General features: G+C 38.7%; 1 protein-coding gene across 3 annotated transcripts in view; it reads left to right on the forward strand.

Moving 5' to 3' along the window:
* Positions 1-17,900, forward strand: part of SLC7A11 (solute carrier family 7 member 11) — a 246,381-nt gene that overhangs the window by 54,512 nt on the left and 173,969 nt on the right. For all 3 annotated transcript variants that reach the window (XM_043486251.1, XM_043486261.1, XM_043486254.1), the window contains exons 7-11: positions 8,224-8,347; positions 10,267-10,370; positions 11,114-11,210; positions 12,936-13,085; positions 14,551-14,728. In XM_043486251.1, coding sequence (XP_043342186.1) covers positions 8,224-8,347; positions 10,267-10,370; positions 11,114-11,210; positions 12,936-13,085; positions 14,551-14,728 — 653 coding nt within the window. The remainder of the gene's footprint in view (positions 1-8,223; positions 8,348-10,266; positions 10,371-11,113; positions 11,211-12,935; positions 13,086-14,550; positions 14,729-17,900) is intronic.

The following is a 17,900-nucleotide window of genomic DNA, read 5'->3' on the forward strand; positions in this document are numbered from 1 at the left end:
GATTAAAAGTCTTGATAAAATGAAATCCTTCATTCTCTTGTTAGGGTAATGCTAGCTGCTTTCACAAATGAGCCACAGATTTTCAGTCGCTTTAAACAATCGAAAGTTTAATTTTTAAATCATGTAACAGTCCACTGTTGGTGTCCCTGGCTGAGGGTGGATTTTATTCCAGGTATTGATTCTGTGGCCCAGATTCCTTCTTCCACATTGTGGTTTTGCCTCTGTATAGATCCTCTGCAACTAGGGAAGTAGGGGTGGGGTGCGGGGATAGACAAGGCAACCTACTTCTTAACCCCCTTGACCTGCAATTGCCACATCAGTCGACACGGATGAATGAGCCACACTCCCACCTAGATACTGGAGAGTCCAGGAAATGTCTATCTAGGTAGCTGCTTCTCAGGAATAACTGATACTTTGGAAAGAAGAACACAGAATTGTGATGAGTAGTTCATTTTCTCAGCCATATGTATCTGAGGCCTTCCCTGATAGCTCAGTTGGTAAAGAATCTGCCTGCATTGCAGGAGATCGCAGTTTGATTTGCTGGGTTGGGAAGATCCACTGGAGAGGTGATAGGCTACACACTCCAGTATTCTTGGGTTTCCCTTGTTGCTCAGCTGATAAAGAATCTGCCTGCAATGCAGGAGAGCTGGGTTTGATCCCTGGGTTGGGAAGATCCCTTGGAGAAGGGAAAAGTTACCCACTCCAGTATTCTGGCCTGGAGTCAGACATGACTGAGCAACTCTCACTTTCACTTTATGCATCTGAATCTCAGGAACTTGGTTGTTTTGAAAAAAATGGTTTGCATCACCTTAGAGTACTTTACACAAAATCCCAAGGAAAATATAATATTTTAAAAAGGATACTGTAAAAACAGTATAACAAAAATAAGAATTGAACATTAGTGTGAAATGTAATTTATTGTTATTAAAATATTTTGTCTTCTGATTTATTTACTTGCTAACATTTTATCAAAAACCAATTTTGTTTCTATTTTTGTGCACTCAAACTTGCCTAGTAATATCTTTACATTCATCCATGATAAATATGGATAACTGTAATACATCTGGAAGACACACTCTAAATCTTGAGAAAATGAGAAAAAATGAGATGCAGACAATGCAAATTTTTTGTTCATATGAAATTCAAGCAAATGAAAATTTACTCTCAAGCTATTTACATTTTGCTGAATAATTTTATTTAGGCATGAATTTATTCTAATAGTGGGATAAAAAATCAAGTGTTGTTAGGGCTGAAAATGCTTATACTAATGCTTCTGATTGCTTATTACCCTATGTTTCTGAATTATAGGTTTCCATTTTAGTTCATTTTTCTGAGTGGTTTTGCTGCACTTTTCTCTCATTTCATGTATCTGTGTACATTTTTCCTTGACCTCCTTCAGCCTGCAGTCTTTTAATCTGTTTCTGTTCATTTCTTACGTCTCCCTACAGGTTTCTCTGTCTTCTTTTTGTTTATGGAATTCTTCATCTGTGGACAATGGAAAATGGTGAGATTTAGATTAGACATCAGTGGTATTGCAATTTACAACGTCTCAGTGAAGATACCCATAACTTTGCCAGAGTGCAGTAAGAAGCAGAGGGCAGGCGTTTAATGCTTGAAGTCAGTGGGATCACTGTGTATCTTTATGTGACAATCTGCTTGTCACATTACTTGTGTTCAGCCTTGGCCCAGAAATTGTCATTAAGTTAGAATGTGAACCGTGGACCTCTAAGAATGTTTATAAATGGGTTTATTGAATGTTTTCTTCCTCTTGCTACATTTTCTCCTTTCAGTGACAACCCTCACCTTCTTCCCAGCTACTTGCTGTGCCTGCTCAAGTGCAGTTCTCTTGTAGTGTTATTAACAGTCCAGTTCCCACTCCTGGTGTATAACTAGAGAGATATGATAGCACTAAATGACAATGAGACAAAGTCACTGAAAACATGTAAAGCAATTCATCAGGTTCCAGACATCTGTAATCTAACTGTTTCAAGTCTGGAAAACAATCCCAGAACTCTTCTTTGTAATACAGTCCCTGCTGGAAACATCAGAAATCACATAGCCAGATATTACATTTCCATTCTAGAGGGCATCTCTGGAGAGTTTGAGATGAGCAAGAATCAGGGAAATTATGTGAAAATGTAAGAAAGAAGAATCACATGAATGAGAAATATAGATTTCCTTTGATATGTACTATTATTTATCTTTTGGTTTATAACATATTTGGGGTGAGATAAAATTAACAGCAGAGGTAATAAAAATACACTGAATAATTCTTCAAAATTAAATTGGTGGATCAAAAAGGGAGTAGTAAGACATGCTTGAGTCACTTCTGGGTCAGATCTAGAGAAAGACTCTCAAGGTCTCCTCAGGATCCTTATAAAGAAAATGGGAAATATGTATGATTCTAAAATAAGTTCTCAGAAGCAAAAAAATATTTATAATATTAAACATTTTGTGTTGACATCAGTCATGGCTTTTTTTCACTTATATAGAAACAGTTTACTAAAAATTTTTAAATTCTGTGAAAAATCCTATTTTCCTTTTTATTTGTATCTCATATTATGAAGTTTGCTGTTTTCATGCCCTTCTTTTTTTATTTTTATTTTTTAAATTTTTAGTTGGAGGATAATTGTTTTACAATGCTATGTTGGTATCTGCTATACAACAACGTGAATCAGCTCTAAGTATGCATATGTCCCTTCCCTCTTGAGTTTCCCTTCCACCCCCCAACCCCATCCCACCCTCTAGGTTGTTATGGAGCATCAACCCCAGATTGAGCTCCCTGTGTTATGTAGCAACACTTAGCTTCCCACTAAGTGGAAAGTACTTAGCTGCTCAGTCCTGTCCAACTCTTTGTAACCCCATGGACGGTAGCCAGGCTCCTCTGTCCATGGGATTTTCCAGACATGAATACTGAAGTGGGTTGCCATTCCCTTCTCCAGAGGATCTTCTCCTCCCAGGGATCAAATCTGTGAATCCTGCGTTGCCTGCATTGCAGACTGATTCTTTACCCACCAAGCCATCCGGGAAGCCCCAACTTCCCACTAGTTATCTATTTTGCTTATGCTAATGTTCTTGCCCTTCTTAATTTCTCTTTTGTCCCCTCCCTGATTCTTCCTGAATGCCAAATACTTGCATTAAAATATTAATGATTTTTAAATTAAAAAAATGTGAAGAATCAAGTACTTCTCATAGAAGATTCCAGTATACACGAGAGTAGGTTTTAGCAGAACTGTCATCATGCCCAATTTCATGGCTCAAAGACAATTTTAGATGCCCAGGACCGATGAGTTTTGTGATCCCCAGTGGGTATATCCACAGATGAATGTATGAAGCTTGCTTTCATTTACATAAATCTCAGAAGATTTTATGACAGTTATAAAACAGCTTTAGAAATATCCAGAAATTCAAGTGATAACAGAATTACTCAGATGGTCTGAATATCAGAAATCTTTGTGACCTTCAGGTTCCTCAACTCTGAAGAATCAAGCTAGATTTGTTAATTCTGTTTTCAGGGCAGGAGTCTTTTTAGCCAATATGAAGCTAGAAACAATGATCATTTTTGATGCTGAATCATATAGATGCAAAGTGTATTAAAAATGCATCCCATGCTGCATCATTTGTGATGATTAAGATGCATAGTAAAATATACTTGGCTTAAAATGTGTCACATGGTAACATCAGAAGATATCAGCCTTCTGATCTTTGTGATATAAATAGAGTATATGTTTGTTAGCATGTGAGGATCCTAGGAACTTTGTACCTAGAGTTCAGGTAGGCACAAGCAGACATGTTATCCTGGATGAGATAAATTCCATGAATGTGGAACTTAGCATTGGAAGATCTAGATTCAAGATCCAGCTCTCATGCTTACTACTTTTGTGACCTTGGCCTGTTGAGTCGTGTAACCTCTCTGAGCCGTGTTTGAAAATACTGGTATTGCCTCCTATTTCAGTGAGTTTTGGATTTTGTTATTTGTTCATGTTCTATTTTATTTCACAAAGGATATGAAATGCCATGTGTGTATTTGGAGATAAAATGTATTTGCCAGCACTTTGTAGATTGTACAAATATAATCTACCTGCCATTCCTATTGGGATTATTTAAATTTCTGAGGAAATCTATCTCTAGAATGAGAGTGCTTCTAAGCAGATGTTCCAGAGACCTCCATTTAATAATTTCTGATAAAATAAACATTCATCCATGTGTTACATAGACTGGTTACAGATGCCAATTTAAAATAAGCCTACAACAAAAGACCAACCAAGACCTTTTAATTGGAGACTATTTTCAATTAATAAAAATATCAGATTCTCACTTAATTCTTCCCATTAATACATAATTGAAAAGACTATATCCATCTATCTGTCTATCTGTGTATAGTTTGTCGTTATTTAGTTTCTAAGTCTTGTCTAACTCTGCAACCCCATGGACTGTAGCCCACCCGGCTCCTAGTCCATAGGAATCTCCAGGCAAGAATACTGGAGTGGGTTGCTATATCCTCCTCAGGGGATCTTCCTGATCCAGAGATCAAACCCCTGTCTCCTGCATTGGCAGGCAGATTCTTTACCACTGCCATACCTGGGAAGCCAGGTATATAGATAGATAGATATGACAAAAAGGCTCTTAAGGATTAAGTCTCTTTTCCCAATAACATCTTGCTAATAATTAGTATCTTGCTAATCATTAAAAAAATGCACAAACATTTGAAAGAGTAGAAGTCATAGGTGCAAATCATTTTTATTCAGCTTAAAAACAATGCTTTTGTTGCATTTACAATTGGTGCATACCTCACAGTAACACAGGGGCTTTGAAATATCAGTGGCCTACCAGTTCCCTTGATTCCTTTTATTATCGTATGCCATTTGCCTTAATCTTGGGTACTAACTGTGCTTATCTGCCCTCTGCATCTAAAGCCTCCCGAAAGATTGCTTCTGCATGGCCTAAGAGCTTTTATCAGCTCACCCAGTGGCTCTTAGGCTTTGCTGCTTGAAATCCAGGAGCTACGCACATGGTGCCAAGCCCTTCTGAACAAATGAACTGTTTTCCTCAGTAAATGATCGCTGTTTATGCCAAGGCAGCCACAACCTCCTCTCCTTCCCTTTGTGAAAGTGAAATGGAACCTTAAGGACAGAAGCTAGTGGCTATCTGGCCTCATCCTCTCCAATTCCCATGGCTTAATGTTACCTCAAGAGGAATTACGGGGCTTATTGTGAATTGCTGCAAACTTAGACCCTTTTCCTCTTTTATCCTATAGTTTAAACTCCTTTGATTTTTTTCCCCTCTGGTATCTATATAGTGTATTTGGCTGATAGTAAAACTGTTAATAATCTATTTCAAATTATCTGATATGTATGCTTACTTCTCCTCCTTTTCTGTAAGAGTTGTCTAGGAAAGTTTATTCAGTGAGCTTTTGTTGTTTTTAAATTAAGAAGGAACCAGTATTTCCTAAATATTGAGACTTTTGAAAACATTTACTTGACGTTATAGTTCACATAAGACAGAAAACTGAAGTATAGCTCTTAAGAACTATAATGTTTAATAATTTATGAGAATCCTGGAATAAGTCTTTTCCCTTCCTTCATACTACATGAAACTGCATTTTCAGTGAATACATGAAGAATACAGCCATGATAAGAGCTTTCCAATGAACATTATACATATTCAATAGTTACGATTTCTCTGAAAATTGAGTTTGAAGACCCACATACATAAGAGAGAATATTCTTTAGTGGTTTTAAGTGCTTTGACTTCAAGGTAAGCTAGATCTGTGGCTGAATTCTGGGGTTTCACTTATCAGCTGTGTATCCTGAACAGTTCTTTAAACTAAGACTTCATTTACTCATATATAAAATGGTGATGATGCTTCTAAATCACAGAATTTTCCAAGGATAAAATGAGACAAATATGTGAAGTAGGGGCTACATAGCAGAGTTGCTGCTGTTGTTTTTGTTATTGGCAAGTTGAGGGAGGAAAAAAAGAAAGAGAAACTAACCTGGAAACTTCAATCATTTTTAAGGCCCCTTCTGCTGTAGTCAGTTTAGAAATCCCCCTCAGAAAGACCGTAATCTCCGGGCAGGAAACAGGGAGGGTGCCTCGGAGGCTAGGTTCTCTGCTGGGAGAGCCCGCGTCACATTTCAGACTCACTTCTCTCTGCTCTGTGGCAGCATCATGTGATTGACAGTACTAGCTGTCCTGGACAGGTTAGGTGACTTCACTGCTCTGAACAATAAGTCACTTCACTTTTTATTAGCAGAGCCTTCGCATTTCTTAATCCTCTTGCGAGGAATCTCTAGAGAGTCTCTCCCTCTCTGCTTCCCTCCTCCACAGAAAGAACTCAGAACCCCATTTGGGATGTTATAGAAGCTTAGGTATTCAAATTTAAAGGAATACAGTGAGTGGTTGAAAAGCTGCCTATTCACCTTCGTGCTCAGCTTCTTCTGCCTTTGCATTGATCTGCCACCTCTCTTTCGAAGAAACAGGCATCCTTGTGTGCTAAGTCGCTTCAGTTGTGTCCCACTCATGGCGACCCCACAGACTGTAGCCCGCCAGGCTCCTCTTACATGGGATTCTCCAGGCAAGATTACTGGAGTGGGTTGCCATGCCCTCCTCCAGGGGATCTTCCCCACCCTGGGATCAAACCCATATCTCTTTTATCTCCTGTTGGAAGGCAGGTTCTTTACCACTAGTGCCAGGAGGGAAGCACCCAAAGAAACAGGATTTGTCTTTAACTTGCCCTATGCCATTTACCCCTCTGTTTTGTATTGGCCCAGTGAGTTCCTTCGGTTACACTTAGCATTTATCAATCACAATGAGCAGTGAGTGTTATGGTGTGAACTGCAAATTCCATAGGACCCTCTTCACCCTGGGGAAGGGGAACATCTGCTCCTTTCCTATTAGGATGCCAGGATTTTAGAGGTCAGTGTGTTTCCCCATCAAGGCTTAAGGCTTTGGGGATCAGTGGAAGTGTCAGGCTCCAAGAACCATAATGAATGACAGTTGCTGACTGGCTGGGTTTGCTTGTTCTCAACAGGGGATAGAGAATTCAGCGTAATGAGCTGGGACTTCGTGTGCTCAACACACCCAGCTTGGGGAGTGAGGCAGGCTGTGCCTTTTTTTCATCCTGTTTTCAGAACTGTATTTTCATCTTGGAAGAAATTATATGGTGGTCTTCATTAGTGGCATCCAGCAGGGTTAAGGCTCCATGAGGGCTGATAAATTCTATGGCTAAAAAACCCCATCAGCCTTTGTGCAGGGAGCTGAAGGTTTAAGTTGCTTGAACCGGAAAGAGTCTGAAGAGGTGATTATGTTGAGCAAGTAATGTGTATCGGTAACATGGAATCAAATTATTAGGGTCAGTAACTTCGTGGCTTTCCAAGTGCATTAAATGAAGACATAGCATTGCATTTGTGCCGGATACTTCATGATGCTGCATCGTGTCAGTGCTGTCTGGTCATATGTACTTCACAGCATGTCACCTCTAATTTCATGGGATTATCTGTGCTATGGCTTTAATAGATACTCATGATCTTGAGCTTCCTTTGAACTCACAGCAGGGCAGTGCAAAGCCATTATTGGAAGCACTTTTAGGCTTTTTGTGTTATGTACAAAATTATTATTGCCATCATTTAGGAGGTAGATATATCCTGTTCCTGTGCTTCCAATACTGTACACTTATTTGATGGCAAGGAGAATTACTGAAGGGGAAAACACTGAATGCAAAAGATCTTTTTGGAAACTAGTTTTAGAAAGGTTGTCAAGCCAAGTGAATTAGTATTTGAAAGGCATTTGAAAGGCCATTGGATCTCAAAGTGTGGTACCCTGGCCAGCAGCATCAGAATCACCCAGGATGGTGTTACAAATGCAAATCCTCCTGAATCAGAAATTCTTGCGGTGGGCTCAGCAATCTGTGTTTCAACAAACCTTCCAGGTGATGCATGCTCAAGTGTGCGAAACACTGCTCTAAGATTTGTGGAGTAAAAGAATGGGACAGACCCATATGTTCTGGGCAGAGCAGTAGATAAGACAAATGTAGTATCTCCCCTCGTGGACCTTATTAAATTACAAAGTTTCACCCAGATGAAATGTTTATACATACCCAACAGAGCCTGTAGTTATCCATACCATTTTAGTTTTTGCTTTGAATGAGCCTGTTATTTTCTTTGGTCTCAGAGAAATGACTAACAAAAGATGACTAATAAGCAATTCCTTTGTGCATTTCAGAACCATCCCCCTTGCAATATGTATATCCATGGCCATTGTCACTGTTGGCTATGTGCTAACAAACGTGGCCTACTTCACAACCATTAGTGCCGAGGAACTGATGCTCTCAAATGCAGTGGCCGTGGTAAGTCTAAGTTGGGTTAATGCCAGTTTGAATTTAGGCTAATGAATTGATGCAGTTTTATAAGAGTTCACTCCAGTGGAAAGTGTTTTGGTAATTTAGTAATTTTTTTGAACTGAATGATAATGTTTTAAAAATTTAGGACATACCTTAGCATATTCCATTTAACTAAGCTACAGCTATAGCTACATCTGTAGCCACTGATACAACTACAATCCTATATGATTTCTGTATTATTAATTTCATGTAAAATATGTCCACATATACCAGCCTGAAAACACGTTTCCACACATACACGTTGAATAGAAGGCATTATTCTTCCAATGTGTCTTTAAGGACAGGTGGGCAGTTACTGAGTTTAAATGAATTCGTTTTGGGGATATGCAAATTGCAATGTATTCTGTACTCTTTCCTGTTTAGACACTTTTCAAATGCTAACTTAAAATCTTTTTCCCAAAGTATCACTTTAGAATTTCCAAGTAGACCATATGCATTTGTTTTTTTGTCTCTAGTATATATATCCTTTTGAATACTAGCTCCTAGGATATTATTAATTTGGGGAAACAGAGTTATTCAAAGTTAAACAGATGTCATTTTTATTGTACTTCTCAGAATATCACAGGAGCTAATGTGTATTTTAACTCCCTAAGATGTGGATACTTATAATTTCACAGCATTTTCCAAAATTTATTTGACTTCAAGACCATCTTTTGCTTCCAGAGGTCATGTTATGGGACTGCTCTTCTGTGACACAGACTTTTTGGTATAAAAACTTAGCTAGTAAGAGAGCGCTCATTCATGACCTTGTAACAATGAAGGGTGGGGAAAAAAGAACTTTCCACCACTAGATGTCAGTTCCTTTTAAAATAGTCACTATTACCTCATAATAATCATCCACGGGGAACATCCACAGGGAACAAATTATCCCATTTCATGTGAACCTATGTACGAGTTCACTGTATTAAAGAAGACTTTGCCCACTGCTGTAACTTCTACCAGACAACCAAATGCACAGGGCTTCCTGATGTCAGGTCGTCATCTCATCTTACTAGACAAAGGGCAGCACTTAGTCTCTGAGCGTAATGTGGTACATTAATTACATAGCGCCAGCTGCTCAAGGACAAGTAAAGAATCCCACATCTTTTTTTTTTTTTTTGAAAAATATATCCTTCATGAAAATGTGCAGTCTTGCACGTGCCATAGAATAAAAGGAAATGTCATAAACTTGGTTTCTCTTTTATATTTTCTGTGACTTGATGTCCTCAGACTTGTATTGGTATTCTAACCTTTTAATAAGAAACTACAGAAGGAACTGGCAGATACCTGAGAGGGTGGGATTGACTTGAGAAACAGAGATGCAGCTGATGTGATTTTTCTGGGGCAAAAGATTTTCAGAACTGTTCTTATCCATGATACACATATTAAGTCATCATTTATTTTTCATCACACTTCTAAGTCATAAAACTAGGATTTGGTATATGAAATAAGTATCTGCAACACTTCTCAGTCTACCTTTGTACTTCACTATAAACATGTGGCTTTCCAGACTAAAGAGAAGGAATCATACAGAAGGATTTCTGTCTCCAAAAGGTGAAATTCTGAACTGAGATTTTTTTTTACTTACCAGAGTCAGAGACAATAGATATCACAGTTGATAGATTTGATAAATGGATCACTGCTTTTTGAAGGTAGAGGAAAGGTGCTTGTTTAGACGGTTGTCCATAGTTTCATAGCAAGCAAGGCTACCTGCCTTTGATTATTATTCTAAGAGGTTAGTCTGACCCTAACCCAGAAGAAGGATTGTAAAACACACACGTATCACCAAGTGAACAGAGAGTCATGGAGCGAGTTTGGCCTAAACTGTTTCATTTTATTCTACTTCCTGGCAAAGCATTAATTTGCTCCCTTCTGCCTTTCATTAGACCTTTTCTGAGCGGCTCCTGGGAAATTTCTCATTAGCGGTTCCGATCTTTGTTGCCCTATCCTGCTTTGGCTCCATGAATGGCGGTGTGTTTGCTGTCTCCAGGTGAGTGAGTTCAAGCATTTCTAGAAAGGCATTTCTGTTTTTGAGATGGGATGTGATAAGGATAAGTTTAAGAAGAAAAGAAATCGTGCCTCCAAACCTATTGTTTTTAAAGGGACACGCGAGATTGAAATCTCCCTCAGCTCCTCCTGCTCTGACCATTAAAGGGTGCTGCTTGTCTGCTCATAGCCTACTCTGAAGCCAGGCATCGAGGGTTTTTTTTTTTTTTTTTTTTATGTATGTCTATAACAACAGCATTTTATTTCTGGTAATAAAATCTTTGGTTTCTCTAAAGAAAAGGTGTCAAGAAAAAAAGTAAAGTAATAGACACAAGAAATCATCATCCCACCATCTGCATCCCTCTTGTTTTGTTTTATCTAGAAACCCCTTTTGATTTTATGTGATGAAAACCCAGTCAGATAAATATGAATGTTTGGTGTGTGTGTGTGTGTTGTGCTGGATTGACAGCACACAGGTAATAATAGGAGTCTAGAACTAAATTCCCCACCAGCTATGTATATGGGGGCAGAGCTGTACTGAGTCAGATATTGTTATTGCTTCTCCTCAAGGAATCATATTTTGGCAGATATTTATAAAATTCAAAATTTAATTTCTCATAACATACTCTACTTTAAAAAGCAAAACCTATGTAATCACCATTTGGTGCAAAGATGGTGCAAGTTTTCTCTTAGCTTTCTGGATTTTCCCCCTTGGAAATGATCAATTATGCATTTTTCTCCCATCAGGTTATTCTATGTTGCATCCCGGGAGGGTCACCTTCCAGAAATCCTCTCTATGATTCACATCCGGAAGCACACTCCTCTGCCAGCTGTCATTGTTTTGGTAATGCATATTAACATGTGTATCTAGATATAGCCTCGAAGGACAGGTTAGTAAGGAGGATTTCTTTCTGTTATCATTCATCTCTAAATTGGCTCTCTTTGTATCATGGTGAAGTTAGACAGGCAGGATGTTTTCCATTGCTTCTCTTTATCCAGTATGCTGTGCTATGTTTAGTTGCTCAGTTGTGTCCAATTCTTTGCAACCCCATGGACTGTAGCCCTCCAGGCTCCTCTGTTCATGGGGATTCTCCAGGCAAGAATACAGGAGTGGGTTCCATGCCCTTCTCCAGGGGGTCTTCCCAACCCAGGGATTGAACCCAGATCTCCCACATTGTAGGCAGATTCTTTACCATCTGAGCCATCAGGGAAGCCCAAGAACAGTGCAGTGGGCAGCCTATCCCTTCTCCAGGGGATTTTCCCAACCCAGGAATGGAACTGGGGTCTCCTGCATTGCAGGCAGCTTCTTTATCAGTTCTGATGCATATTTGGTGCTTTGGAGCAATAACCAAATCACTTCTCTTTCACCTTTGTAAAAATTTGTGAAATGGAAGGGAAATGATTACCTGGGCTTTTGTCAATGACTTAGAGCCTTCTCAGAAAATGCTATAGAGTAAAAAGTCCCAATTCTACTTATTGAAAGTGGAGCTAAAAGCTATAGTCCCCAAATATCCAGATGTCTCATCAGAGGCCCCATATGATGAGATGCATACACATTTATAGAAAAAGTCAATGAAATCCCAGACACTGCAGTGATTCTGTGCTTAAAAGTGAGACTTTTGAGGGCAGCCTAAAGGGAAAAAATAAAAGCACCACAATTTAAACTTGAACTGTAGGATTCTTTAGGCAGAGGAAAGTATTTGCAAAATGTGGGATACAGAAGACTGTAAGATGTTCAAGTCCTCAAATCCTCATCGGCATTGTTATATTCCTTTTTATTTACTATTTTGTAACAATTTTCTCCCATGGAATCATGCATTGAAACATCTTTCTTTTTTCCCATGAATTTCATTTGTTTCAACATGTCTCCTTGAAATTTCTTTGTCAAGTATGTTTACTCTCTGTGTGGCATCTGGAAGTTTATGTCACTTTGGGAACAGAATGTATTTATTCGGTGAAGAGGGTTTTTTTTCCTTTAAGCTTCCGCTATCAGTCCTGCCGTCCTTGGTATGTGCAGCTGGAGAGACTTGCTATGCTGATCTCTGCGCTTCATTCTTTTCCGTGGTCTTGAGGGTCACACCTGGCAGGCACATGGGGAAAGAAAGTGTGGGGGGAAGAAAGGTCATGTTTTGCATTCAGGAGACCACACAGTCACCTAGAAGTTCCTGTGTGTGCATAGCCAGGAGCTCACCAGACACCATTCACAGAGTTTTCTGTAAATTTTTGTATTGGATGCACTTTTAATTTTTATTGTTAGTTATTAACCATCTCTGCCCTCTGGATCTTTAAATTTTGAGTTATTGAGTGTCCTGTGTTTTACTTTTGGAAAACACATTCTCTTAATGAAAAACAACAAAAAATAACACATCCATGTATGTGTGTACGAAGGAGTAAAGAGTAAGATATAGCTAGGAGGGTAGTTGAGTATAGATTTTAATCATGATGCTAGTTTATCAGTAAAAATAGTCATTTGGAAAATACAATAATATTGTGTAGTGATGTTATTGCTTGTTATCATGTTTGTTCCCTTTTAACTCACTGAGTGTGATTTTTCTCTTCCTTCCCCCAGCACCCTTTGACAATGATAATGCTCTTCTCTGGAGACCTCTACAGTCTTCTGAATTTCCTCAGTTTTGCCAGGTGGCTTTTTATTGGGCTGGCAGTTGCTGGACTGATTTATCTTCGATACAAACGCCCAGATATGCATCGTCCTTTCAAGGTAACCGCAGCAATCTTCATGGGTTTACATAAATCTTCCTCCTAATATCTGGCCCTCTCTGTCATAACTTGATGATGAGGAGCTTGGGCAGAGGGCAGAATGCTCTAAAATAAAACGTTTAACTCTTGCAGGTGATGCCTTCATATGGGATTTATTTTCATTTGGAAAAATCGTTGATTAGCTTGTTTGCAATGTACTGAGCTTTGTATGCCACACTTTTGAAAAGGGGTGTTAATATTTAAATGGTCGTTATGTTGATTTTTCATTAATGTGCCTAATGATGTGATACATTCAAAGTAAAGACTACTCTTTTATGGTGAATAGTTGTGGACAATCATGCTGAGAAAGAGTGAGGCAGATACATATGAAATCATCACTAATTAAAACTCTAAAAAGGAATTATTGTTATTTAATAACTAAATTCTGTCTGACTCCTTGTGACCCCATGGACTGTAGCCTGCCAGGCTCCTCTGCCCATGGGATTTTCCAGGCAAGAATACTGGAGTGGGATGCCATTTCCTTCTCCAGAGGATCTTCCAAATCAGGGGTCAAAACTGCTTCTCTTGCATCTCCTGCATTGGCAGGCCGATTATGTACCACTAGCACTACTAGGGAAGCCTCTGAAAAGGATGCTGCTTTTCAAAAAAGGCATTTTGAGTATTCTTGAATGTTATGACTTGTTACATTGCCCCTTTTCCGCATGATGCACTCCAGAAGTAATAGAGATGTAAAATACGTAAGAAAGTGAAGATGTATGAATTCACCACTTAATAGAATGTCCATTTACCATAATGAAGCATTTCCTTTTGAGAAGGCTGATGAATATGCTTCTCATCTCCTTCAGCCTTGAATGTTCATGGATTGATTTGAACTCACTATATATTTGCTTTTAAGAAATAACACAGATAATGTTGTCCATCATGTTGTCAGAATTTGTTTCTAATTATATTCATTACCTAATGCTGGCGACATCTTTATTAGTGGTTGAATAGGAGTTGGCCTATTTTATCCCTGTCAGTTCGTATTGTGAATCTCCAACAGAAAATCAATATGCACTGAAAGGCTTTAACATGTAACAAGCAGCCTGTGCTCTTGGCTCTACATTAAAGTGGATTCTAATCATAATTATCAAAGAAGCAATCTTTTACAATCAGAAACATAAATCATAATGGTACTTAACTTGTAAAAGAATTCAAACAGAACATCTCTAATGAAACACGCTTATTTATCCTTAGATTCTGTTCTACCCAAAGATTTATCTTTAATTTAAAGGAGTGTTTTTAAATCAGTATCTGCTCTGTGCCCTCGTCAAGAGATTTTCATAGAAAGGTAAGTAGGATGGTGCCCATCACCTGGTTGCATGATCAAAGCGTGTCACCTGATCACGTGACTGACGCGCTCGACGTGAATCTGCCTTCTGTCTCTCGAGCCGCGTTTGCAGTGGTTTTCTTGTTTGTTGTTCCAGGTGCCGCTGTTCATCCCAGCTTTGTTTTCCTTCACGTGTCTCTTCATGGTCGCCCTTTCCCTTTATTCAGACCCATTTAGCACAGGGGTTGGCTTCATCATCACTCTGACTGGGGTTCCTGCCTACTATCTCTTTATTATATGGGACAAGAAACCCAACTGGTTCAGAAGAATGTCAGGTAAGACTTTTAAGCAGCTTTAGGACCTTTGAGAGACTGGGTTGTAGAAAGCCCATCTCTGTGTACATATATAATACGCACCTCAAAGTTTGAAAATGCAACTTGGGAAACTGCTAGTTTGACTATATTACTGCATTCTAATGAGAACTTGAAGAAGAAAAGGCAGGAAGGATATTTAGGGTAAAGTCACTGAATCCTTTGAGGGTATTTAGTTTGATTTTCTGTAATCACTTCTTAGGAGAACCAATTTTTGTATAGAATTTTTATCAGCAGTACTATAAACAACCTAATTGTTCTACTGAATCCCTCACTTACCTAATTGTTTCTATCCTGGGCTGAATGCAGTTTATTGATTCTGTATGATAACACACTACTTAATGAGTGGTGTGAGATTTGGTGGGGGGTCAGGTAGAGTCTGAAAAGGTCTCAAGTATCATGATTTATTTTATTTTAACACTGCCCAACTGGTGAATCATGGAGAATCATAAGAACAGCAAGAATGATCAAGAAAAGAGCAGTTGACAATTATTGAGTGATTTCTATGTGTTAACATATATATATATGTATATTATATATATATAAAACCGTATTTAATCCTTATATCAACTTTCTGAGCTAGAAAAAGGTTGTCCTTGTTTTATAGATTTTGGGTTATGGTATGGAAGAATCCATGTAACTTGTTCCAAGTCATGAAGATATTTAGTAGAAGACCTAGAATTCCAACTTGCGCAGATTTGTACCTTACAAAAGTCATCCTGATGAGAGGGACAGTGAGGATAGAATAGAGAGCATGAGGCTGAAGACATTCTCAAGAGTAGAGATTAGTGGTTATCACAGTAATCCTGAAAGAACCGAGAAAAGTCTGAATACAGATGACATTGGCGGGGTCCAAAGGAAATGAAAGATATTAAAGATGAAAAGTCAACAGAGCTTGGGGACCAGGTGTGTTGCAGGAGGAGAAAATACAGTAAATCAGTAGATAGGAAGAGTACTTAGGAGCAGCCTCTGCCAAAAGCCATCAAAAGCCTAACCCTCTGTCCGAGGCTGGGAGATTCTCTCTCACATCATCATCTCTTTCATTCTTCCACAAGATCCATGTGTGAATTTGTTGATTTCTATACCCAGATGGGACAACCAGAATGCAGGAAGATGTAGCATTTTTTAACAAATTTATTTCTTTTTGACTGAAGGATAACTGCTTTACAATATTATATTGCTTTCTGCCATACACCAGTAGGAATCAGTCATGTTGTACATTAGGGACACACATGTCCTCTTCTTCTTGAACCTCCCTTCCACCTCCCATCTCTTCCCACCCCTCTAGGTTGTTACAGAGTCCTAGTCTGAGTTCTCTGAATCACATGGCAAATTCTTTCTGGCCACCTATTTTACATATGATAGTGTATATGTTTCCATGTTATTAAGCTGGGATTTGAACCCATAGCTGCTGGACTTCAAATTCTTGCTCTTTTTTATACTGAGAGCCTGGGGGAAGAGAGAAAGAAGTAAAAAAATATATCCAGAGGAGCAAATGTGTTCTTGCTGGTGAGTTTAGAAATCCTCTTTTGTTCTTCTCATTCATTTTAATTTACTTACTTTACCGTCATTAATTTTTTAAAGCCTAGTGAAAAGTTCAGGGAGAGTTCTGGTAAAATTATTAATAAATAATGTCAGTGTTACTAAATATAAAAAAAACAAACAACAACTTTGTGTACATTTTGCATCTCTACTGTGCTGCACAAGCTCATTTAGAAGCTAGTCCTTTAACATAGACTTCAGCTACTACCTTTTATTAGCTTGTTATTTGATATCTTTAGACCTTATACTACTATTTATACCTGCATTTTGTTTCCTAGCTAGCAACACTCTTCCCCAAAAAAGTGTTACTATAAAAGTTAGGTTCTTCAAGGCTAACACGGGAACACTGATTGCCTAGCAGTGTATTTAATCCTTGTTTCTTGTCAGATCACACTAGTTTTCTGTAGAATAGCTTTAGTAAAGTTTTCTCTGCTGTAGGCAGTAAATATAGAGCTTTTTCTGAGAAAAAAAAAAAAATCCAAGTCTTGTTGCACAATATTTACCATTAGGATTGCTCTTTATTAATTTTCAGAGTAGATGGGTATTCACCACTGGGAGGTCTTTGTCCATTTCAGAATAACTAGCTAAAGACAATTAAAATCCCTGAGCACCTGGAAAACCTTGAGAATTTTAGGAAGAGCAGGTTGCCTAAGAGTTGAACAATGAGAGAGATTACCATGAGAGGAGTTCCTTTTACTTGCCCTATTGAGTAGACATTTTGTCCCTCCTGTTTGTAGCTAGCCAAGGCTAACAAAGCTTTCCTTCTGCTAACATGTGCGTATTTTCTTTCATTTCTTTGCTGGTGCATATTAACTACTGATTTTCCTGCTTGCTCCTTCTTTGATGTTTTTCCGTGCTCATGTAATTTAGACATTTTCTGTTATTTTTCTGTCTCGAATAGCATTTTGAACATCTCCAAGGACTCTAAATGTAGTGTTAGCCATTTGTGAAAGTAGCAGCAAGTAGTAGTCCCACAATGGTTATTTGGTTCTCAACAACGCCATTGAGTCTTACCAGGGAGCGTGGCAAATCTGCCTCTAAACTGCGATCATTGCAACCCTTTATCTTTATAGCTGCCTTGAAAGTGAGTCTGCAAAAAGCAACAGTCCTCTGTAATTTTGTTTGATTTTCCTCTTAGGCAGCATTCTTGTAGTAAAATAAAGAAAGTTCATAATATTTATTGTGGCTGTAGCAAGTATTTTCCTAGCCTTTGGCCAAAACAAAACACACACACACAGACAACACTGAACCACTGTCTCATCTCCTCTCCCAACTGGTGTGTTTGGGGCGGGAGAAACTCAGTGTGAACTCAGAGGCCAGAGAGCGTCTGCTAGGTGGCCTGTGTGCAGATTTAACATCAGATTGTTCTGTTGGGGAACATTCTTTAGCCTTGATACCATCACTTATTTTCACCCAAATATACATGAACAGATTAGCCCTGTGAAATGATAGTTTATCAAAACACATCTTATGGAGGGTGCTTCCATTAAAAAAAAAAAGAGGTCGCTGGAACAGCATTCAGAAAACAGGGAGATAGACTGCTGAGCTCAGATTGCCGGGGAACTTCAGAACTGGAGGAGCCGTTTCAGAGATT

This window comes from Cervus canadensis, chromosome 1 (genome assembly GCF_019320065.1).
Source record: "Cervus canadensis isolate Bull #8, Minnesota chromosome 1, ASM1932006v1, whole genome shotgun sequence".
NCBI lineage: Eukaryota > Metazoa > Chordata > Mammalia > Artiodactyla > Cervidae > Cervus > Cervus canadensis.